The 24,182-nt window shown below is 40.4% G+C and overlaps 1 protein-coding gene across 1 annotated transcript in view; it reads left to right on the top strand.

The window, feature by feature from the left end:
- Positions 1 to 24,182, top strand: part of VPS54 (VPS54 subunit of GARP complex) — a 52,231-nt gene that overhangs the window by 13,216 nt on the left and 14,833 nt on the right. Inside the window, exons 6-17 of the mRNA XM_076334991.1 lie at positions 2,767 to 2,801; positions 4,109 to 4,240; positions 6,932 to 7,317; positions 11,869 to 11,995; positions 13,037 to 13,144; positions 16,343 to 16,398; positions 18,220 to 18,316; positions 18,792 to 19,129; positions 21,024 to 21,153; positions 21,604 to 21,785; positions 22,605 to 22,717; positions 24,048 to 24,111. Coding sequence (XP_076191106.1) covers positions 2,767 to 2,801; positions 4,109 to 4,240; positions 6,932 to 7,317; positions 11,869 to 11,995; positions 13,037 to 13,144; positions 16,343 to 16,398; positions 18,220 to 18,316; positions 18,792 to 19,129; positions 21,024 to 21,153; positions 21,604 to 21,785; positions 22,605 to 22,717; positions 24,048 to 24,111 — 1,768 coding nt within the window. The remainder of the gene's footprint in view (positions 1 to 2,766; positions 2,802 to 4,108; positions 4,241 to 6,931; positions 7,318 to 11,868; positions 11,996 to 13,036; positions 13,145 to 16,342; positions 16,399 to 18,219; positions 18,317 to 18,791; positions 19,130 to 21,023; positions 21,154 to 21,603; positions 21,786 to 22,604; positions 22,718 to 24,047; positions 24,112 to 24,182) is intronic.

Below are 24,182 nucleotides of genomic sequence, written 5' to 3'. Positions count from 1 at the left end.
GAATGCTTGTGATACCTGCTCTTAAACTTTTCCTTGGCATGTTTGCATTCATGGCAGGTCATTATGTCCCTGGCAGTGTTTTCTTTAACTTCCTTTTATTTAAGATCTGTTGAAACTGTTGCATCAAATTTCTAGCAGCTGTTGACTTTGCAACGAAGAATGGCAGCGTTGGGCCATTCCTGTCTCTCTGCCATGAAGATCACGGAATGGCTAAGATGGGAAGTGATGTCTCAAGATGGCCTAGGCCAACCCACCTGCTCAAGCAGGGTCACCTACAGGAGGACAGTGCCTGGTTGGGTTTTGAATTTATCCACAGATGGAGATTACACAACCTCTATGGCAACCTATTTCAGTGTTTGACCACCCTCACAGTAAAAGTGTTTCCTTACATTCAGATGAAATTTTTCATGTATCAGTTTCTGCTCATTGTGTCTTGTCCTGTCACTGGGCACCACTGAGAAGAGCCTGCTCTGTCTTCTTTACAACCTCTCATCAGATATTTAAAAACATTGATAAGATCCCCCCATAGCTTTTCCAGGCTAAACAGTCTCAGCTCTCTCAGCCTCTCCCCCTGTGAAAAATGCCCTGGTCTCTTAATCGTCTTTGTGGCCCTTCGCTGGACTCGCTCCAGTATGTCTAGGTCTGTCTTGTACGGGGGAGCTCAGAACTGGGCACACTGCTCCATATATCTCACCAGAGTGGAGAGGGAGGATCACCTTCCCTCAGCCTGCTGGCAATTCTCTGCCTAATGCAACCCAGGATGCTTTGCCACAAGAATGCATTGCTGGCTCATGGTCAGTTTGTTTTCTGCCAGGACCCCAGGTCCCTCTCTGCAGGTATGCTTTCCAGCCACTAGACCCCTAGTGTGTACTGGTGGTTGGGGTTATTCCTCTCCAGGTGCAGGACTTCGCCTTTTCCTGTGTTGAACTTCATGAAATTCCACTCTGGCCAGTTCTCTGGTTAGTATTTCTCTGATTACTGTTAGCAAGGACTACCTGGCAAACTTTTTTTGGTGTCCACAGCTGTAGCAAGGCTGAATTTCAAGATTTTATGGAAGTAGTTCAGCTAATATGAAACTGGACAAAGGAAGGCGAGAGGCAAAATGAAAAAAAGACAAGCAAAAGGAAAAGAAACACTCATAACCTGGAGAAAACTTTTAATATTTAATTTATTTTAATTCTCAAAAATGGTAGCATAAAAAGGTTCATTTGCCAATCACTGTTTGATCAGGCTTGTCTATATCAATGTCTACAGGTAATGCAGCAAGAAGCTGCATTACTCCTTTTGATCAAGTTCTTTCAGTCGGCTTTCTTCCTCTTTTTCCATGTAAAAGGAAGCCCTTCTGTAGGGTTTCTCTGTACTTGGCGTTATTTTGGAATAGCTGTTCCTGAATGAGTGAGTCTGTGGTGCATACTGCAAAATAAAAGTTCCTTCTTCAGGCTTAGCGTAATCCATTTTGAAAGAGGCTTTTGTTTTTAAAAGGAGAAAATGACTGTGTCACCAAAGTAACTGGGAGCTTCTTGGGTAGATGGACAGTTCCTAGTAGAAGCATCATTTGGTAAACTGAAACTCTATTTTCTATAGTTTCTTTGTTAGCGTTGCCTGTCTTCCTCTAACTCCAGCCCACAAGACTTGGCCTTTCACTTCCATAGGAGTTGGTCTGTCCAAAGATTGAGGACAGCACAATGATTCCTAGGTTGCCTTTTGTATTTCAATACAAATAAAGTAACAAACAAACAAAGTAAGAAACAAAGAGGTGGGAGATAATGCTGATGTAGCACTTACCATGTTTGTCAGGGTCGAGTAGACCGTCCAGCTGAGGTATGGGCTTGTTGTTTTTAAATTCCTCACCTTTTTTGGCCTCCAGTGTGCCCCCTCTTCATGATGCACATTAAGTTAATGGGTAGAGGAGGAAAAGGGGGTTTTGGCTGAACCTCAAAAGTCTGAATTTGCCTTTTCTTCAAGTTCTGCTGGAGTACAACGATGCACCTCTTTTCTCAGCTCAACTATCTTACCCTCTGCAGTTGTCAGGTCAGCTTACTTCAAGGGAAGGGCTACTTCTGTGCTACTTGCTCAGTGTGCTCAGGAGTCTGTCCTGAGTCCTCATTCATTCTTCCTGCCAGCCTCTGTGCATCCATCTTCCAAGTGCTGTACAGAAGTGATTATATGGGCAGCTTCAATCTGGAGCATTAAAATTGGGGTGATGTTAGAGGGACCTTTCACTGGCCCTTGCCAGTTGATTGAACAGTGCGTTAAGGAATGTGAAGTGCTAAGTAGATTGCTTTGTATGACATAACATTTTCACTGTCAAAGCAGCCAAGTGCGAGCACCTTTGAATACTCTGAGCACGAGACCTAAACTACAAAGGATAACAGAGTGTTTCAAAGAATCAGAATATTTTAGGTTGGAAGGGACTTCAGAAGGTCTTTATTGCAACTGCCATCTCAAAGACAGTTCAGCTGTGAGGTCAGGCCAAGCTGTTTAGGGTTTTATCCAGACGGGCCTTGAAAACCTCCAAGGATGGAGAGTATCTAGCCTTTCTGGGCAGCCTGCTCCAATGCTTGATTGTCCTCATGATCCTCATGTTTTCCTCATGTTCAGTCAGAACCTTTCCTTTCAATTTATAACCACTGTTCCCTGTCCACTCCCTGTGAGGAACCTGGCACCGTTGTCTTGAAAACTTCCTTATAGGGTTTCATAGTGTTCAAGGTAATTGTTTTCCATTGTTTACTCATGAATGACTACTTGTATTTTGTTTAATTTTAGATAAATCCAGGACAGATCTGGAACAAGTACCTAAGGTATGCTTCCTGTGCACTCTAAGCTTTTATAAGGATTTATCACATGTAGTCTTGAATATATGAATGAACTCTCTTCTTTGTAGAAATTTTGTCCAAGGTGATTACTTGAGCTGATTCTCAAGAGGATCTGCAGTGCTCAGAATTTACAACAACTAAGAACAATCTGATTTTTCTTTCTTTGTTGTTGTCATTGTTTCCCGTGGTCTTGATTTTTCTCTTAAAGTAGAATACAAATGCCATGAATTCTTTCATCTTTCATAGTTAAAACCTCAGAGCTGGGCAAAATTAGCCACTCTATGTTCTAGGGGGAAAAGGAAACTGAAGAGTTTGATAGAAGCTTGAATATTGCATAGTGTACAACTTAGCATTAGGTTTAACTCCTTGAATCCTTGAGCAAAGCCCTCTTGCATATATGCTTGCAGCATATATGATGTGGGTTTTTTGTGACAGGTTGACAAAAGACACAACTCCAGATTCCATTTCAGTCTGAATAATTTTTTTCTAGGTAAGTCAGAGTGTTAATATGGGTCAGCATCTTTGTGCCAGCCGTGTAGGCTGTTACTTGAATAGCTGTCACTGCAATGTTTAAAGCCCAGGAAACAAGAATGTTTGAGTGTGGTGTGATGCTATAGTCTATGTTGAACCTTTTAAAATTACACTTCATAAATAAAGGGAAAAGGGTACTACTGTCTGCCTGGAAGCTCAAGGTTTGTACCAGTTTTGTCAAGTAAAAATAATGTTATCAGAGAGAATTTTAGTTTAATAGTTCTCTGAGATGTGTAGAGTTAATGTTACTGACTCTGTGACCAGCACGTTTGCTGCACTGTGCTAAAGGAGATCAGCTTGAGGTTCTGTTCCCTCATAGGCAACACTTGCTGCACCCTGACAGCTGGCTGGATCCTCAGTCTTGTAGAAGCTGTGGCCCCAGAAATGAGCACATCAGCAGTAGGATGCCCTTGCTATTGAAGAACATTTGCTCTGGACCCACCTGCAGTTTAATGCTGCCTACGTTTTCATGCACAGGATGTTTAGATCATCTTGGGTGCTTAATAACCTATGTAATTTTGGAGCTGTGGCTTCCACTTTTAGGAAGATGAGACTTTGTCAGATCACACAAGCTTTTAAGATGTAAAGTAAATAGGTTATAAGGTCTGGAATGAATTTGTCTGGATAAATGAAAACTTGTCTTTTGAAAAATCAACAAATAAGGTCCATGTTAACTTCATGAGACAGGAGGTGTGTTAAACTGGGGAAGAAAATGTAGGGGTGAGAGAGGTGCATTTATTTCTTTTGTTTTTCTGTTTCAGATTTTTATGAAACCAGATTTTGCCTTGGAAGATTCCTTAACATTTAATGCCGTTTTACCATGGTCTCATTTTAGTACTGCTGGTGGAAAAGGAAATCGTGACGCAGCTTCCTCCAAGTTACTTCAAGAAAAGGTACAAATTTGACACAAGATGTCATTATCCATCACAGCTGTTACTACAGAGAAACTCCATTGCTGCTGTTCTGTACTGTTTCTTGAGACATCACTGTTGTGAGCTTTATCTCTCATTTGACATTAGGCTGCAGATTGTTACTAAACAATGCAGGAAGCATCTTACTGAAAGAGAACTTTTTTCCCCTGCTAAATAAATGTATTTATCAAACCTGGAAAAAAGAATCTATATATGGCATAATAATTGGCTCTTCATGACCACTAAAACTTAGTGAAGCAGGTATATATTGAGAACTTCAGAGATGTGGAGCTGTTTGGTAGGGAAGAAGAGCAATTCCATGAGAAGGGAAAGCTAGAGGTTGTACACTGTTTAAAACTATTGCTTTCTCACATCTCAGGAAAACTCCAGATTCAAGGCACTGTGGTTTCTGTGCTAAAAGAAATACTAAATCCTAAGGTTTTGTATGTCAGGGGCTTCCTCTTACCTTTTGTTGTCATGTCATCTGCACTGATCCATTTTTTGCATTTCACAAAGGACTTGAGTGCATTGGAGAGCATGAAAGCAGAACTGTTTCTTTCATATTGGAAACAGAAGTCTTTATTTGGTCTTTTTTTTTTTTTTGTTAGTTATGTAGCCATAGTATAGAAAATCCCATAATAAATAATTTTTATGGTACAAACACCCACAAAATGCTTATAGAAAATCTACATAATTTTGGAGTCTGTTTTCTAACTTTAATTTTCCCTCCTGTTTAACCTACTAAAGCCTCTGGGAGCTGGCGGGGGTGGGGGGGGGGAGGGGAAATAGTGAGGTGCCTTAAGAAAAAATAACATGAAATCTTCTAGAAGATGTTTCCAAATTTCCAGGAGATAGTCTTCCTGCTCTCCCTCCAGGTCAGGAGGAAGAGAAAGGCTCTGCTGGAGGCTAACTTGATCCTTCATTGGGTTGTCCTCCACACCTAAAGTTGGAGGAATACTTCTTTGGAGTTTCTTGTGGCAGTTGCTGTCTGAAGATGAAAAAGCAGTGTCTGGCATATGCTTTAAACTTGCAAAGTGGGCCTGGCAGCAGCAGGATGGACACTCAACATGGACTTTGAGTGAAGGAGACCCAGAGCCGTCTCTGATGCAGTGGAGTGAAAATGAGGTTTTGCATAGCCGTGAGCCACGCTTCTTTGGAGAGGTGATACCTAAAGAGTGTAAAACAGTTCTGTTGCCTCTAAAGTCACATGCCTGATAAATTACTACACTGCTTCATGTTACTGAAAAGGGCCCAAGTTTTTTGTTTTACTTTTTAAAGGCTCTGAATTGCGCGAGGTTTACACTTACCATGTGTAAATACACACCCTGCTGCCATAATTATCCTTAGCTCCAGGCACTATTTTTCCACAGGATTTGGAAAAATCTGCCTTAAGCACACGTACTTAGGCTATTAGTGCTTTTGGACTGCTGCTGATCTGCTTGAACAATTTCCCCCTGACATTTTTTTCCTCCTTACCTCCTTCCATGTCTTACCCTACATTGGAACTGTAAGCTCTTTGAGGCAGGTACTATCATTTTGTTCTGTTTGTTCTACCTCGCTTAGCACAGTGAAGGGACCTGGGGCATCTGGTTGGTACAATCACATAAATAAATGATCATAATAACCCTTTCTCTGATCCCTGTGTCACAGTCTGTCTCAGCTTTTCCTGTGGGCTAGGTGTGTCACAGCTGTTTGGTGGAGGGTGTTTTTGATTAAATGTATTACAAAAAAGATGGGTTTACATATTGTATAAATCCCCAGTGTTAAATACATGCAGGATGAAAATAACTATAAGAAGGAAACATTCTCCAGCTGATTTTCTTTCCATCTCTGGATGGGCCTTTTGAAATTCAGCATGAGGTTTGAGTGCTTGGCACCTCTTAGAAACCATGTCATCCGAGTATTAGCATTCAGTTGAGCATCCTAATGCCTCAGTCCTTTGAGTTTGCATATTCAGCATAAGCCAGAGCACAGAGCTTTTACAGCTCAAATAATCAGGCCAGCCCAGTGGCCTGGTAACTGTTCAACATAGAGAATTTGAATTTCAGGTTCTGAACATGTAGGCATACTCTGTCTCTGGGAATCCCACGGTGCCAGCACACATGAAATAGGTTTAATAGGAACTCCAACTGGTTGGCAAAAAACAACTGCAGCCAGAGCTATCCTGAGGATTTTTCTACAAAGAAGATGCTACAGCCTTTTAAATGAACAGAGCCATTCCAAAGCCATGTCATCAAGTGTAGTCGGGCTGCATCTTTAGCAGCTTCAGTGACCAGAAGTACATAGCATATTTGCATGTGTATACTGTTCTTAGTTGCAAGCCAGTATCCAGACCTGCCTCCTGGTTAATGGCCATATTGTAACAGTGCCAGTGTGCAACCATGTGATACAAAAGCTTGGGTATTTGAAAATTATTTGCTTTTCTACCTTGTAATTTTCAAGCAGGAGAGCCATCAAGTCAGCCTTCCCAAAGTGATTTTGAGCTCATTTAAAAACAAATGATCAAACCACAATGGGTAGTTGTTTGCTTGCTAATCTGAAAAAGGTTTTTAATTTTTATTAGCAAAATTTCCTCATGATACAATAAGACAAATACCCTGAAAGTAGATTTGCATGGTGATAGACTTGCCAAGTCATAACAACATTGTTTTTCCTCCTCCGTCCTCTTTCTAGTTGAGCCATTATCTAGACATTGTGGAAGTCAATATTGCTCATCAGATTTCTCTGCGCTCAGAAGCATTTTTTCATGCAATGACCTCTCAGCATGAGATGCAGGACTACCTCAGGAAAACCTCCCAGGCTGTAAAATTACTTAGAGAGAAAATCTCCAAAATTGATAAAGTAATGTGTGAAGGATCGCTTCGAGTTTTAAGACTGTCACTCACCAGAAATAACTGTATAAAAGCATACAATAAACTGAAGTTAATGGCTACTGTGCACCAAACACAGCCCACAGTACAGTTGCTGCTATCTACTTCTGAGTTTGTTGGAGCCTTGGACTTAATAGCAACAACGCAGGAGGTGTTACAGCAAGAGCTTCAAGGCATTCACAGTTTCCGGTAGGTAACCATCTAGGAAATTAATAAAATGCAAGAAGAGCTAGAATGTGTTGAGCACGTTATGTTGGCTGCTTTACCTTTGTTTGTTCATTCTTGGAGGACATAGTACAAAAGGTACAGAATGTAAGTGTGGCATAAACAGTGTGACTAATGCATGTGCCAGAGAGAATTTTTTGGGGGGGAGGATGAACTTTTAACATCTAGATGCTTTGTACTCCATTCTTGTCTACAGGTGGTTTAGGGTGCAGAGATGAGAGCCAAGCAGTGGCTAGACCTTCATCTTGCAGGGCTTGTAGCCCACAGCTGAGAGATGGTTTCCAAGTGGTGGTCTACAATCCTCATGCATGCAGCACCCCAGAGATAGAGTTCTTGCTACGCAGCTCTACTCCGGGCCGCTGTCTTTAGTGACTAACCTAGGCATGTGGTGTTACAGGAGTATGCACAGACTGTGTGTTGAGTAGGTCGGCCTCCAGCCTGTGCTTGTGCTGGAAGAAGCTTTGGAAGCAAAAGCCAGTGCAAAGCTATCAAACCATGGCTCAAAATGTGGTCTGAGGTTGACAGCTGGTCAGATGGGACGTGTTCAGCCATGTCTGCTCTTGTGGAGAGCTGTATTTACAGTGGCCAGGGAGTGCTTCCTCTTGCTCCATCCGACTGAGAAATCCAGTTCTGTGAGCTGCTGAAGTTGGGATGGGAAGAAACAGTGGGAAGGTGCTGCCCAAGCTGCTGTTGCTACTGTTTTTTCACCCATGTTTGCTACAGTGATGGGAATTAGTGAGTCCAAGGTCCCATGCTGGCTGCTTCTGTTAACAGTGGATGCTTAGAGCTCCACTTGGGAGATGCCACTGCACTGGGCAAGGTCCTCTGTGATATGCAGGAGTATTACTACAGTAGAATCCTTTTAGCTGTTGTAAAATAAGCTATCATAACGGTCATATACAGGATAGAAGTGTCATATGCAAAGCTGCCACTGTGGTACGATGCTGGCAGAAGTAGTGTATGTTAAATCAGCTCTGCAACTTGCATCAGCCAGTTGAGGAGCTGTACTCTTAGTTTTGTAAAATTGAGGAGCTGTACACTTAGTTTTGTAAGTTGATGCTGGGGAGCTTTTTGTTTTGTTTAGAGGTTATGTGGTTCCTGCAGCCTGGTGGTTCCTAGTTTGCATAATAAAAACATGGTTGTTGCTCAATAACTGTAACATGAATGTTCAGAACTTTATATGGTTACTACTCTTGTCCCTCTGTTCAGATGAGTTCCTCTTCTAACACCCCTTCTAGCTGGTTTGGAAAAAGACTCAAACTTTATGTAGAAAAGATCTCAGAAAAAGTCTTTTTTTAAAAAAAAAAAATTAATTTTTTTTTTTTTTTAAAGAGCGAATAAAGTATTGGGAGGAAAGTTGTTAGAAGCTGTTAGTCTTTCTTTTAGCTTAGATGGTCCATCTTCAGACACCAGTGCAGTTTCTTTCCTCTTTACTGTTCCTACTCTCGACAACTTGATTATGGTGCACAGCCCTTGACTGAGTCACATTTGTATTTACCTTGGTGATAGTGAGTATACTTCTACAACCCTGTGACAACATCAATCAGAATTAGTTGTGTTTTGCAATCAAGTAACCTCCGTGCTACGTCAGCAGAGTGCAATTCTGTTGTTGTGATTAGTATACGTGATGTCCCAAGAATGTGCCATTATTTTAAAATTACACTCAGATGTGGAACATATTTGCAGGTAAATATTCATCTTGTCTGTAAAAAGTGATTTCTGTGAATAACACTTAGTTGGTTGATTTGGTAGAGTTAAAAATAGCGATGGGAGTGGGAAATGTCCCCTCTGCTTTGGATAGTAAAGGTTCAGAAAGTTAAAAGCTAAGTCATTACCCCCACCAGAGATGCAAGTGCAGTTGAGAAGCCCAGCACAATTGTTCCCAAGTCTCACAGTGGCCTATGTGTATAGCGTGTTTGGAGAAATAATGTGCAATGGAAAGACGGAGATCTGGATAAAACTTCAGTAGAATGCTGTGGATTTAAAAATAGATTAAAAAAAAAAAATCTAAACTGGTGCCATACATGAATACTTCAGCTTTTTCCAAGAAATACCAAATGGATGTTCTTGCTTTGTTCTGAGCAAGAATGCCACAATTGTCAAGTGAGTTAAATACCTGATTGATTTTAAGAAGAGATTAACTTCTAAATCAGTATCTCATTTTTCTAAATAACTAGTAACTTTTTTCTTCCCCTAAATAATTTGTATCTTATTTAAAAAAAAAAAAACTTGTTGCTTTAGTGTTGTACATGGCAGCTTGTAGAATTTGCTTTTGAACAGACAGCTTTAAATTGAGTCATGTCACAGAAGCATTCAATGTAAAGCAGTAAGAAAACTATTCAGATCATCCATGTACAAAAGTTATTCTCCTCTTGTCATGCTGTATGCAAAATGTAATTTGATTCTAGTTATAGCAAAAAATGAAAGCACCTTAATGGTATTGTGAAGTAATAAATTGGTGTCTTTAATCTAGGTTAATATCCCCAATGATTATATGTATCAGTCATAACTGTATGATTATTGCTTGCTACTGCTATAGGATAGAATTAAAGTTTTAGAGCTCTTTAACCTTTTCAAGTTCATCTTTTTAATTTTACAACAAAAATACTTACGTGTTAACTAAATTACAAATCTGTACTGCCAGTTTTTACATTGTTTTCACAATCCTTGTTGGGGTGATGGAGATCTGGTGATTTTTTTGCACAGGTATGCTGGCAAACCACAGACTCCTGGTAAAATAGTTCTCGTCTATGTATTTTAAAAGAATTTTTACCCTGCACTCATAATTTTACATAAGAGAATTGTAGTATTCAGTCATTGAAAGGACCTGTTATGTGACTGGTGCCTCTTAAGGGATCATTGCCAAGGTGTTTCGCTGGAGTATGAATTAAGGGTTGACTTATTCCTGCGTGTTTCAGGGTGGAGTGATTTTTTTTGTTGTTAGGGGCTAGAATATCTCGGGTGAAGTGGTGGCAGCAAGTGCCACCAAGAACTCTTGTTGGATATTTCCATACCTGAGGTTTGAGAGGGTAGGTTACATTGTGTTTCAGTGTAGTTAAGCACAGTTACAGAAATAATTTACAAAAGAGCATCTTTGTGCTTACCTAAGTAAGAGCCTTTGTGTTGTGGGTATTAGTCCTGCAGTAAGTTTTGCAACTCATTATTACATTGCAAATAATAATCTTTAATTTTTTCTGTTGGGTTTGTTTTGAAATGTCCATGATGCAACTGGTTTGGATTTTCTAGAGGCCATTTTTGCTTAAATTAGATATTTGAAATGTGTCCATTTTGTCTATTCCAGCCAATTCTTGACCAACAATTTCAAAAGCAGACACGTCTCTGGTCATCTTAAAATTAAAATAAATTAATCTGCCTAACTCAGATACAGCAAGATTCATTCAGTTTAGCTCAGCGCTGGCCATGTGGGCTTCTGCATGGAGGAGCTACCCTGGTATCGTGCTTCCTCGCGTCCTGGCGCTGACTTTGCCCTACACAGGCTGCGAGGCCGGATCCTGTGGGCTTCTCGTTGGTACAGCAGTGCTCCTACCAGGGAGTGCTAAGACATTTTTGCCACTCTACGCAAGCTAATGGTCCAGCTACACCAGCACTGAGTTAAAGCCAGTGAGCCATGCAGGTTCATCCTCCCCATTTTGTATCTAGGTTTATCTAAAATATCACAGGTCCTGTTAATTCTCATTGGCAAAGTGTCTTTTTTTTTTTTTTTTTTTTTAAAGAAAAAGCAGTCTGACTTTTACAGATAACTTGGTGCTCTCAGCTGTCAGTGGAAGTTGGAAAGCCTGGAGTGTTTGGCATCTCTGAAATTCCCACTTTTAATTTTACTCTGCTAAATGTTTCTGTAACTGCACAACTTTTCAAGACTGGTTGACATTTCTGACGTGAGAAATTCCCTTGTGGTTCTGTATGACAACAGTCTGCAAAATATGGTTTAAAATCTGCAATACGTGGAAAAAATATTTTTAGAGTAGCGTAAAAATGGCAAATTTTTAATCTAAATGGAAAACTCTTCTGTGTTCTCTGAAAGCCATCCTGTAATGTAAAGCTATTACTGTATCTCAGTCACGTGAATTAAATCTGTGATGACATCAAAAGCTCAAATGTTTGAAGTGGAGGAACTTGTGGACCGATTAGCTGAGGAACTGGATGAGCAAAAGAAGTATTCCTTCTTTTTAACACCTATATACTTACAAGCACTGAGTATTCTTGGTTCTGGTTCACTTCATTGGGAAGAGAGATACTCGGCACCTTCAAAAAAAAAAAAAAAAAAGCCCTACATCCAATTTTTACCTTCCATCAATATTCAAGTCCATATGTTTTGCTGCAAGGTGACGGTGCCTCTGAAAAATGTTCTAAGAAGTGAAAGATTTCAACCTCCTATTAAGCCAGCGTTGATTGCATGGAAATTACCTGCTGGGTGGTTATTTTCTTCAACTGTGAACTAATGATTCATTTTCAGGTTGATTATTTAGCTCATATCTCAATGGCTGTTTTTCTTAGGCATCTTGGCTCACAGCTTTGTGAACTGGAAAAGCTGATAGATAAAATGATGATTGCAGAGTTTTCAACTTATGCTCGCAATGATTTAAATAGACCCCTAGAAGATGATTGCCAAATTCTAGAAGAGGTATGTCTGTTATTGAAATAAACTGTCTGATGAATATGTTTACATCTTTAACATACTTAATTAGCACCAGCTAATTCACTCAGGTCCCTAGTAGCAATGTTATAATTTTACACTATTTCTCTTCTCATCCAAACCTCCCCACGCCCCTTTTTTTTGTGCTTAATAAAATTAAATAATTGTAACTAAACTCACGGAACTGCAATCCAGTCCTACATTATTTTTTTCAAAATAATCAGTTCTCTTTTGTCTGATTAAATGTATACTGAGTTCACTTCGTGAACCTCAACATGTAAGTGGAAAAGAGCATGGACTCTCGCATCTACTTGACTGTAAAATTTAAGTTTTGCAATGAAAGCTGATAGTTGCATGTTGTTATCATTCTGTCTCCCTGTGCATTTATGGGTGCTTATATCAAGCATATGGTTGCCCTGAATACATGCTTCATTTGCCATATATATATTCCTCATTCCTCTGAAGATCATGAACATCTGAAGATTAAGCTATTGTGATTGCTTTCTCGCCAGGAAAAGACTTTTCTGGATTTTGCCTGTACTATTCTTCAGTAATTGCTAAATCCCGTTAACTGTTTAGTCTTGTTTCATCCATGGGTTTCATGAAATATAGTGAGTGGCAATAGCACTTAAATATTCCCATTTCGGCCCTATAGTTTCTTCCCACCTCTGTGCTGCAATGTGATAGCCTCTCACTTGTGCTGGTGCAATTGTATTGAATATCATTCTTGCTCGGGGTAAGGAAACTCACTAATCTTTAGAAATATCCATGTTTTTAAGCACAAGTGGATGAGCACAACTGAGGAACAGCATGAAGGAGGAAGGGACTCTGTTAGCTGGTATTGCCACAGGGAACTTTGTATAGTTAAATCGTGGCATTAGTCTCAAGGCACTGGACTGATCTAAATCCTGTTCACCATGTGTTTGGTACATGAACTTTCTTACTGCTGTGCAATTTCTTAAAATTGTTTCTTGTCCTCACCTTGATATTTTTAGTGTGGTTTTTTATTTTCTTTTTTCTTTTTGATAGGAGAGACTTGTATCACTAGTATTTGGACTTTTAAAACAAAGAAAGCTAAATTTTTATGAAATATATGGAGATGAAATGATTATTACTGCAAAGAACATAATTAAACAGGTAAGCCAAACACTTCTAACATATCTGACAAGGTTGCCTCAACCCCTTACAAATTATTTTTTAAGTAGTTAAGAACAGCTCTGATGAAGTTTTTTGGTGGCTGATGGTCTCTCATTTAGAGCAGCTGGGCTTGCAGACACTATAAGGACTTCCTGAAGCACAGAGGTCTGTTTGCAGAAAAGACCTTCTGGAAGGAGTAGGTAGCACAGTACAGCAGATCACAGCTTTCTTTGTATAATTACCATTGTTCTGAATCCCCTGATTTCAGCTTAGTTTTTTTCTTTCTCTTATCACACAGATTTCCCAAATAGTATAGTTGTGTCATAACACTCTGCTTCAAAAACCAAACCAAAACAAAAAAAAAACCCCAAAACCAAAACAAACAAACAAAAAAAGCCGAAAACCACACCAAAAAGCCCCTACCCCAACCCTCCAATAAACAAAACCCCCAAGTTCTTGGTGTAAATACAAAAAAGAGAAACAAAAAACTTGCCAGTTGAAACAATCGAATTCCCAAAAAATGCTACAGAAAACAATGCTTGCCTGAATGTTAGCACAGACCTAGCATAGGCACATGATAAAAGGTTGGCAAACATCCTTGCCTTTTTCTAAGTGAGCAAGGTGAAGTAATGAAGAAGGTAGAAGTGCTTGCCTGTAAAAATTATTTAAAAAATGAATCCTTGTCCACATTGCTGTCATCATTTGCCATTTAGGGTAGTGTATCTATCTTTTAAAATCAAAAATCTTTGTAGATAAAACCAGCTAAAACCAACAAATGAACAAAGTTTAGATGACTTCTTTGGGGAAGAATGCATGAAATATTTTGGACAGTAACATGACAGCTTTTGTTTGCAAATAAAAACTCTAGACTGAACTTTAAGTGTGTGTTTGGTACTTTTAATTTTACTCATCTTGTTTGTTTGCATGCATATGTGAGAATATTGTGCAAGGGGTGTTTTTCTCCCCTAAAGATACGTGATTATTTCAGGAGTCATGTTCTGATGTGTTATGAGCCACCTCTGATTTGTATCTCAAAGGCTGGGAGATAGTCAGGTGGTGGATTTGCCAGCAGATGAAGACAGTGTCTCCTGTTCTCGTAGTATAGCATGCTGTTCAGAGCTGTGTTGTGAACCAGGTTGGGAACCCAGCTTTTAAAAGTTTGGAGGAGGAGGATTATTATTATTATTAGGATTTTGTTTTAAACCAGATTTGCTCCCCCAATCCACTTCACATTGCAGCCCCACGGTTCTGTTGATCTGGTTGTGCAGGGTGGGTGTAGGTAACACAGGCCGATGATGCTAGTAAATATTGTGGCAGAATTAGAAGACAGTGATGTGTGCAACTGCACCACCACTTGTTGTAAGGACTTGGCGATGGTGTGAGCTCTTTTTCACTTGACCCTGATACAATTTAAATTGGGTTAAGCACCCCTGCCCCTAGCTGCCTGTTCTTTCCCCACCTGAAAGCAATGGGGTGCTGGGCGGGGTCATTGCCCTGCTCCCTGAAAGATCAGCAGAGGGTGGGAGTGAGCACTGCTTTCTGGTCATGCTGTATTACTGTAAGCCTGGAAGAACAAGAGCATACAGCTGCGTGCAGCTGCTCTGGGCCTTCACATAAAGTGTAACACCAAAAAAAAAAAAAGCATGAATGAACAACATCAGGATAAAACTGTTCATCTGCCCATCGGTCTCCATTGGCTTTTCACTTGCCTGTGTTGGCGGTCATGAGGAGACATTTCTTCCTTTAAATTCTGTTTAGTTGGATAATAGGCAAGTAGTGCTCCCTGTTTTCCTGCTCATTCTTGATCATAAAGTGCTTTTCCCATTCTGCTGGGAATATTTGTCTTTATGTTAGATTTTTCAGGTGTCACCTCTGCTCAGTAATAGACGAAGTTTAATCAACTTCCAATGTAAGTTTCTGTTGAATAGGGAAAATAGACAGGACTGGAGTATTTCTGTGTGGTTTGCGCAACACATTTGCGTTGTGGCCTATTGTCTCAACTCTTAGAGATATTTTTCGTTAATAAAGGAAACTTTCCTTCCCACATCTCAAATGTGCTTCCTGTTCAAATGCATTGCTGGGCTGTTTTGGTCAGTACTTTAGTAGCTTTTTATTGCCAGGCAGGGGAAAGAGCAGAGGTTTGTAAGCACTTAACACGCTGCATAGTTCAAGAACAAGGTCTGCTTTTAAGAAGCTTCTGTATTGACCACCTTATTCAAAATGCAGGTAAAATCCATGTAGCTTGAGATGGTGGCCATCAGTCACCATTTGGATTGTACATATTCACTTGAAGGCAAGATGAGTTTGTACACTACTGACTCTTTTGATCAGGTTATTGACTGTACATTTGGGAGAAAACCCCTAATTCAGTCTAAATGGAGTTGATTTGTACCTAGGGCTTACAAGTAATGTGAAAAGAGATCAGTGAACAAATTGCTGTAAAACAATAGATGCTTGGAATGAAAATTGATTGTTCTGGAGACCTGAAGAAACCAGCCAGTTTTGTATGTACCAGTTGAAGAGCGTATGTCCTTGGAGGAGAGGCCACAGCGTAGCAATAAAGATGTAGAGAAATCTAGGGACAGAGGCGGACGGTGCCCTGGCAGTGAAGAGGACAGACAGACAGCAAATACCATGTCTGCTAGGAGAGCAGTTGAAACTGGGTCTGCCTTAACAGTTGAAAGCACAGGACTGTAGGTGTGTGCTTCCACACTTCCCTGGTGCTGTTCCTTCCAGTTTAGGTTAGATCCCAAGTCCTGTATTTAAAGCTGAAAAGGAAGTCAACCAATATTTTCCAAAGTCAGTCACTTTGGAAAGGGGAAGAATATGGTTTCTATTCTTAAGTACCTGACCTGAGAGACATTTTTGAAATGGTGCTTAGCATCCATGCTCAGAAAAGCAGGTCCCTTTGAGATGGAGCCAGTGTGCCCTCCAGAGCTTAGTACACAGCTGGGAACATTTTGATCATCTGTATTTTGCAAATAGATGTTTGGGGGGGTGGTTTTGGGGGTTTCTTTTGGGGTTTTTGTTTGTTTGTTTTTAGAGGATCAAGTTGTTAAATGATACAAGTATGTCTTTCCTTTGTTTTACTTTTTCTTATTTAACTTGAGGATTATTGTGTGTGTTATGAAACTCAGCAGCAGTTAGAAGGAAGCTAAGATCTTTTTTGTTTTGTTTTTTCCCCTTTAAATTTGACAGTGTGTGGTTAATACGGTATCGCAGATAGAAGAAATAGATACAGAAGTGGTTGTTAAGTAAGTATACAGCCAGATTATTTTTTTTTTGGTGGTGGGTGGGGATAGGAGATGGACGGTTTTTAGCATAGATAAATTTACCATTCTAATTTTTGCTTACATTTCCCTATAATTAAGGATTATCCTTCTCTTTCACCTTAAGCCTCTGCTTCTGTCTGCCTTTGTGAGAGTATTGCGTATTCCCCTTTTCTCGTTCAGATTCTAACGTTACCTTAAATTAAACTTACCTTTAAAATAAATACTGAAATTCTGTGCATCTCATTGCATGAAGCATAAACTACTGTATTTAGGCATATATCTCTTAACTACTTGAAGGCATTCCCTGTTGTCATAATCTGGGATTTTGTATTAAAACGTGTCAGTACTTTCAGTACCTCCCGCATGAACAAGAATAGGAGCTATCCCGAGAGGAGATCAGACAATTTCAGCCGTAGAAATGTGTGGGCAGGAACCTCTTGAAGCCCAACAAAGGCAAGTGCCAAGTTCTGTGTCTTGGAAGGAGCAACCCTTTGCAAGAGGAGAGGCAGGAGCTGGCTGGCTTCAGAGCAGCTTTGAAGGGTAGGACCTGGGGGTCCTGGTGGAGAACTGGTTGGCCATGGATCAGCAGTGTGTCCTTGCAGCCGCAGCCTGGGCCATATTAGCATAGTCAGCAGGTCAAGGAACAAGAAAGACATTGAGATCCAGCGGAGGCCACTGGGCTGGTTGGGGCTGAAGCACAGAGTGTAGGAGGAGCAGTCAAGGGAGCTGGGTCCCCATCCAGCTTGGGGAGGGGAAAACTCAGGGGAGAACTGCCCACAGCTATCCCATGGGAGGAGGGTTTTAGCAGAGCTGTAGACAGAGCCAGGCTCCTCTCAGAGGTGTACATGGGAAGGACAAGGGGCAATAGGCACAGGATGGAAGATGAGAAATGCCAGTTGAATCTTAGGAAAAGTGTGTTCCCTTTGAGGATGGTCAAATGGTGGAACAGCAGCCCAGAGATGCTGTGGGATTCAAACTTTGGACAGGGTGCTGAGCAACCCAATCTAGTTGGACCTGTGTCGAGCAGGAGTTGGCACCTCCAGGGGTCCCAGCTCCAGAGGCCCTTCTGCCAGCATCTGACTTTCCGTAGCTCTGTGATTTGTTTGGTTCAGCAAAGGGTTACCCCAAGATAATAAAACCAGACCAGCTGATAAAGCAAAGTGAGTGGCAGAATCTGCATGAGATTCACACCCAGATTGCGAAAAGACGGGCACAGGGTCATTTTTAAACATTGGGTATTTGTTCACCATTCCCCAATGTTCACTGTTCTGCAATTGGGTCCTAACTGTGTGTTAGAGGGTTTAACTTTTGTTCTATCAATGACTTTTCTGCCCTTTGCCACAAACAGCTGACTTGCACCTTAATAGCAGAAGTGGTCTCATTGCAATGCAACAAAATGGGCTTAATAACATGGCTTTTGTAACACTTGCAAAATTTTTTTTTTTCGTAATCTCTTTTTTTCACGTGATTTGTGAAAATGTTATTAACCCACCTCCCTTGCTGGTATCACATACTTACTCCAGGGAAAAGAACATTATGCCCTGGAAAAACTAAATGGTAAATGTGAGGCTTTCATTTTTTTAATATGATCTATTTTTATACACCTCCCTCCCCATTCCACTTGCATACATTGTGTTGATCGTGACCGTTGTTCAGGTGATGTCTGTTGTCTTGCCAGATAAAAGTCTACGCAGTGTTCCTTATATTTACAATTCCATTTAAAGCATGTTTTTTCTTTATGTGCCAGTCGGCATCATGGCCAGTAAACATTTGCTGTTTACTGAATACTGCTCTGTTTTTTAGGCTTGCAGACCAGATGAGGATGATGAATTTTCCTCAGTGGTTTGATTTACTGAAGAGTATTTTTTCTAAGTTTACCATCTTCCTCAAGAGAATAAAGGTAAGACATTCATTTACCAAGAGCTTCACGTAGTTCAGACATGAAATGGAATGAAGTTATTTTCCATTTGAAGTCTTGAGGTGTTGGTTTTGCTTTTTTGATTGAAACTTTTGATTGAAAGAAGGATATGTGAATATTGGCATCCAGGGCAAAAATGATTATTGCTAACAAAGAGAGCAGTGGGAAGGAGATAATACCTCTTGTTGTGTGATTACATCCATTTCAGGCTGCTAGGGATTAGGACAGAACTTTTGTATGTGTTAGATTGCTCCAAATGAGGTTTCTGTCACTATTCTCAGAAACATCTGATATTGGTTAGCATCAAAGACGGATGGGTCTGCCTCCGAATACTAATTACACAATAGAAAATAAAGCCGGGATTTAGTTCAGTTTTGTGGGTAAAAGAAAATCTCTAGTGCAAGTTTGTGGCACAGGGGTTTGGGTTTTTTGTAATAAAAGTTATATTTGATTCTAGGCAACATTAAATACTATCCATAGCGTGGTTTTCTTGGTTCTAGACAAGAACCAAAAAACCAGAGACCTGGAGGACACCTTACAAAAGAACTCTGCTAAAGACAGTACGGTGGACACAGAAGTGGCTTACCTGACTCATGAAGGCATGTTTATAAGTGATGCATTCAGCGAAGGGGACCTCCCGCCTGTAGCAGCTGACACTACCTCTCAAAGAAACACTTCCCCAAACAGTGAGCCCTGTAGCAGCGATTCGGTCTCTGAACCGGAGTGCACTACCGATTCCTCATCCAGCAAAGAGCAAACATCATCGTCTGTTACTCCAGGGGGAGTAGAGATGATGTAAGTAAATGCACTGTCTGTCTCGACTTTGCAACATGTCAGAAACAAGGTGTTAGGTGGAGGTGGTTGTTTCTGATGGTACAGTACAAAAATTGCTTTGGAGGACTGTGCTTTTCTAGGTAAGTGAAGTGGAATGGCTCTCCACCATTGCCCCTAGATACTGCCATCAGACTGCGTTGTCCCCAGGTCACCTTTGTTTCATTTATTTGCCTTGCTTTCACCTCTGTGTGTAGTGGTATGGGTACTGATTATGTCACTTCTTACAGAAAAGGGCCCCTTCTCCATCTGTTCTGCTTGGGAGCCTGCTTCTACAGAGAGCAGGAGAGATGCAAGTCTAGCCTACATGAAAGACAGATTGTTTGTCATGCCTTTAGCAGGCAGAAGCATCTCTGTTCCCTGTCCATGTTCCCTATGGCTATTTTTTCTGGTTTTTTTTAAGCTGGCTTCGTGGAATACATCTTGATAAATTCTGGAGAAAAATCTGCTGTTCGTTGTCAACTATTTGACTTGCATGCTTAAATAAGTCCATCTCAGTGCTTTGGTAACATAGGCAGTACTGCTCTGTGGTGCTCCAGACTCCAGAGTTGTAACCTTTTTGGCATCCTTTATGCATACTTTATTTATGGCTGGAAGTCAGAGCTACCTTTTAAAAAGAATCAGGCATAGCGTGTGTGGGACTCAGGCATGAGCCACTTCAAAAGCCAGCATGTCTGGATACAGAGTTCTATGAAGCAAAATTGAAATACCACTTGTTACCCTGCTGAAAGATGGAAGATAGCAAGTGGCCCCGCTCGCTCCAGCTGATTGGTACTCAAGTGTCTGTACTTGTGTGTTTAAGCAACTGTCAGTTTTGATAGAGACCTTCCCCCTCAAATCACAATGCTGGCTGAAGGAGATAGATTTAAAATAAATACACTGTGCATAAAGCAAATTCAGGCCTCTGTATGTCCAAACATCTGTTGTACGCTGGAAGAGAAATGCAATGTGAAGAGGAGTCCAGGGTTACAGTCAGGAGCAGGGAGGGAGAAGGGGGTCGGATTTAAACTGGTCTGGAGCACTTTGCCAAGTTTGCTAAAAATATACCACCCAGCTAGAGCTCTTGAGCAATAAAGCTGCTTCTGAGGCTGGTTGCATAACTTTGTTCTAAAATGAACTTGCTTCATCCCTCTTCTGGTTTTCTTTGCACCTCTGCTCTGTGTTTGGAGCAGACTGATAAAATTACACAGTTGCAACAATGTTAGCCCAGTTGCTGCTCTCTAGCATCTTCTCATACTGTCAGTCCCTCGAGCAGCCACACTGGACCGAAAGATTATTATCTTAACTAATTACATGAATGGCAGAGCTGTGCTACGGGCTAGCCTCAAAACAGTAGACGAATCACAGAAGGTTTTTTAAAAAGCACCAACTTAGGAGCCTGAAGTCTAAAGAGCTAATAGAATGACAGCCTATAGATGAAGGTGGTGGGGAGTGCAGAGTACTTTTAGGCTTTACACTTGCACTGGAAGAAAAATGCTGTGTTTTCCTTGTCATTCTTGTGGTGCTGAAGTGTTACAGGAGCTGGGTAAATTTTAGCTCAGTAAATGTTAATAATTATTGTATTAGTAATGACTATATCATGTTTTCTTCTAGACCATTAATAGCAATTAGAATGTGGATTTAAAACAAAATATAAGGATGTGCAGTTGTGCATTTCCTTGTTACAGGGACTGACATGACATTGACAGCAGCTTAGAAGATCCCATCTGTACAAAGTGACTTTGGTGATTAACTGACTGTCTGCATTTGGCAGTTGCTGCAAGGCTCTTTCCTCCTTCAACCTGTGAGCAGAAATACAGAATTTTTTTTTTTTTTATAAATTGATGCTCAACAGCTCAACTGGTTCTGTCATTTGTAGGATCAGTGATGACATGAAGCTGACTGACCTGGAACTGGTCAGGCTGGCAAATAATATTCAAGAGTTACTTTATAATGCCTCTGATATCTGCCATGATCGTTCAGTCAAGTTCCTCATGGCAAGAGCAAAGGTAAGGAGCTTGGGTCAGACTGCTGTTGGTGTCTCATCCTTAATGAGAATTTACTCTCAAGTTACTGGTTTAATGAGGGAGAGTTCTGAAATGGCATTCTCAGTTGAAATTAAGTAACTGTTGCTGCTGCCACAGGCACTTGATGTTAATGCCCAGAGCACACAAGCATTAACATATCATGTCATTGTAAGGCAATGTGGGTTTCTGCTACTTTTATTTTTTTTCCTTTTTAATATTCTGACTAGCTGTCTTTGAAGCTCCATGCAGAGAATGCATATCTATGACAGGGTAGCTGCTTGCACTGCAGTCTGCCTTCTCTGTCCCATGTAGGGTTAAGTAATGTGCCTCTTAAAATACTAGTAGCCCTCAGACATGCTGACTAGTTATTTCTATATATCTCTGAATTTTTGTGGTGTTATGTCTCCTTACGATGGTTTTCTTTGCATATAGGATGGCTTCCTGGAGAAGCTGAATTCCAATGAGTTTGTTGCTCTTTCTCGCTTGATGGAAGGCTTTATCTTAGATACTGAGCAGATCTGCGGCAGGAAAAGTATGTCCTTGCGAGGAGCACTTCAGAGTCAAGCCAATAGATTTGTGAATAGATTCCACGAGGAGAGGAAGACGAAACTAAGGTATCTCTGGGTAGAAGATCTTTGTGTTCTTACGTGAGTAATTTTATCAATCATATGCCAGGCAAACACGATCTTTTGTTGCCTAGAACACTAGTAAGCCAGTTGTACTTAAGAGCAGGGGGTGAAAAAACTGTATTAAACGCCAATTATTTTCAATTGGTTTCGACTTCTACCGTTTTCATAACTTAATTTCTTCAAACTGGATTGTTCTACAGTTACCTACATAAGGACAGTAATAGCTACAGGAAGTACTCAAGAGTGACATTGAAGGGCAGGATTGCTCTCTCTCAGGGGTTAAGTAACTTCAGGATAATTCGCTTCCAACTGTTTTTTAAAAAAAAAAAAAAAAACAAACAAAAAACCACCAAACCCAAACAAACAAAAAAACCCAACCCCAAAAACCTCCAACAAAAACAACGATTGAAAAAAAACCAAACCACTTGGGGAACAGCCTTCCTAGTAACATACCTCAAGTCTTTTTGCTCTCGTTCATCAAAAGCTCTTAAAATTCCAGTATTTACACATTACTTCAGTGGCAGTGATCTCATAAGGATCTTTATTGCCTAGTGTAGTCTTTTGTCCTCTATGATAGATTGAATGAACAAATTGTGAGATCTCTAGGCCAACATGGTGTTTTTCTGTTTTGCTTCTGCCAATTGTTGGGCACCTCTTTCTAATGAAGATGAATAACATAACATTTTGGGCCACTGGCTTTTTTAAAATTACTGTAGTTTTGATTCCATGGCATTGCAGGTAGGAAAAGCATCAAGACAAGGCACTTCATTTCCTCAGCCTCCTCTCTTTTGTGTTTATAACTAGCCTACTTTTGGACAATGAGCGCTGGAAGCAAGCTGAAGTTCCTGCCGAGTTTCAGGACCTTGTTGATTCTGTGTCAGATGGCAGAATTTCTCTCCCTGAAAAAAAACCAGCAGGTGTGTATCTTGCAGTCCTACTGTTAGCTGAATTTATTATCAGCAAATCTGCTACTGAATGTTGATGGACATATTCCGATGTCACTCTTGATCTGTGTTTGCTCGCTGTCTTCAGGGGGGATCAGAAGGAAGTTGATACCTTTTTTTTTTTTCTTTTCCCTGTTACTGCTGTTGAAACTTCTTGTGCTGACCTTAAAAGGTTATTTACTTATTTTTTGAAAACCCATTTAAGTGTTAGCATAGGGAGGGAGCTACTTTTTTATACAAGTATTCCCAGTGTAGAGGCTTACAGTCTTTGCACAAATTCAGTCTTTCCCCAGAACATACCACTGAAGTGTTGCAAGGGAATGAGGATCATGTGTGTGTGCTCAGCCCCCCTTGTGTTAAACAGAGCTTGCTCCTTCCCACTACTTCATCTGCTGGTTGTTCAAATGAAAGGCAGCATGCTATGTGGCTGCTCATGGAAGTGAAAACTCATGTACATTCAATTATTTACCTTGCAAGAGAAACCTCATTTGACCTCAGACAAGTCTTGTTTTCTCCTTGTGCCCCATTTCCCCGTGTGCAAAATGGGAACGCATAATGCGTTCTTACCTTGTGGGGATACTCATCCGATGTTGCAGTGATGAATGTGTGTAAACAGCTAGAAGAGGAAGAAAACATACATAGAGGGGAAGGAAAATGGCAATAGATGAGAAGGAAGAAAATACAATAATGTCATGGTGGAGAAACCCCGACCCCCCAAAAAGAATATAGCAGATACAGAGAGTGTATTAGGCAATAATCACTCCAGTTATGGAACAAGACACCAAAATGTGCTCATTGACTATTGCTCTTAAAATAAGCTCTTGCAGCTTCCTTCAAGAAGATAGGAAACTGGTGGCATGAAATTTAGCATGAAAAAACTGTATCAGTAAGAGCTTCTCCTATGAAGCCTGAGGAAGAAGTGGTTTGAAGCTAAAATATTAATATACATGGCAAATCATTTGAGAATGTATAGTAGAAAACCTAGTGACTTTTTCTGCTTTTCTTCTTCTATTTGTAACCTGTTGTGTTTGAAGTTTCTAATCACATAGTGACTGTGGGACTTTGGGGGATTTTTGATCTAAAATCCTAGCAGATAATAAAGTAACTTTATGGGTCATAATAATTATGATGGGTGACCAACTATATAATAAATATTGTAAAAGAGAGCAGTGCTCCAAAGATTGATTGTGGTTTTTTTTTTTCCAAGCCTTAGCAAGTGAGCACCAATTTTTTTAGAAACTAGCATTTTTGTACTTGTTTTTAGTTCAATTCATCCCTTTTCTTTTCTTGCTAAAATGTCTAGCTACTGAAGAAAGAAAGCCAACTGAATTCCTTATTGTTGAAGGACAAAAATATGCAACAGTTGGGTAAGATGTACTCTTTTCTCTTAGCAGTGGGTTAGTTGGCGAGAACTTTTGAGTAGAACTGTGATGAATAC

The sequence above is a fragment of the Aptenodytes patagonicus genome, chromosome 3, assembly GCF_965638725.1.
Source record: "Aptenodytes patagonicus chromosome 3, bAptPat1.pri.cur, whole genome shotgun sequence".
NCBI classification, from domain to species: Eukaryota; Metazoa; Chordata; class Aves; order Sphenisciformes; family Spheniscidae; genus Aptenodytes; species Aptenodytes patagonicus.
The sequence above is the reverse complement of the archived record's forward strand: the minus strand, read 5'-3'. Positions and strand labels throughout refer to the sequence as shown.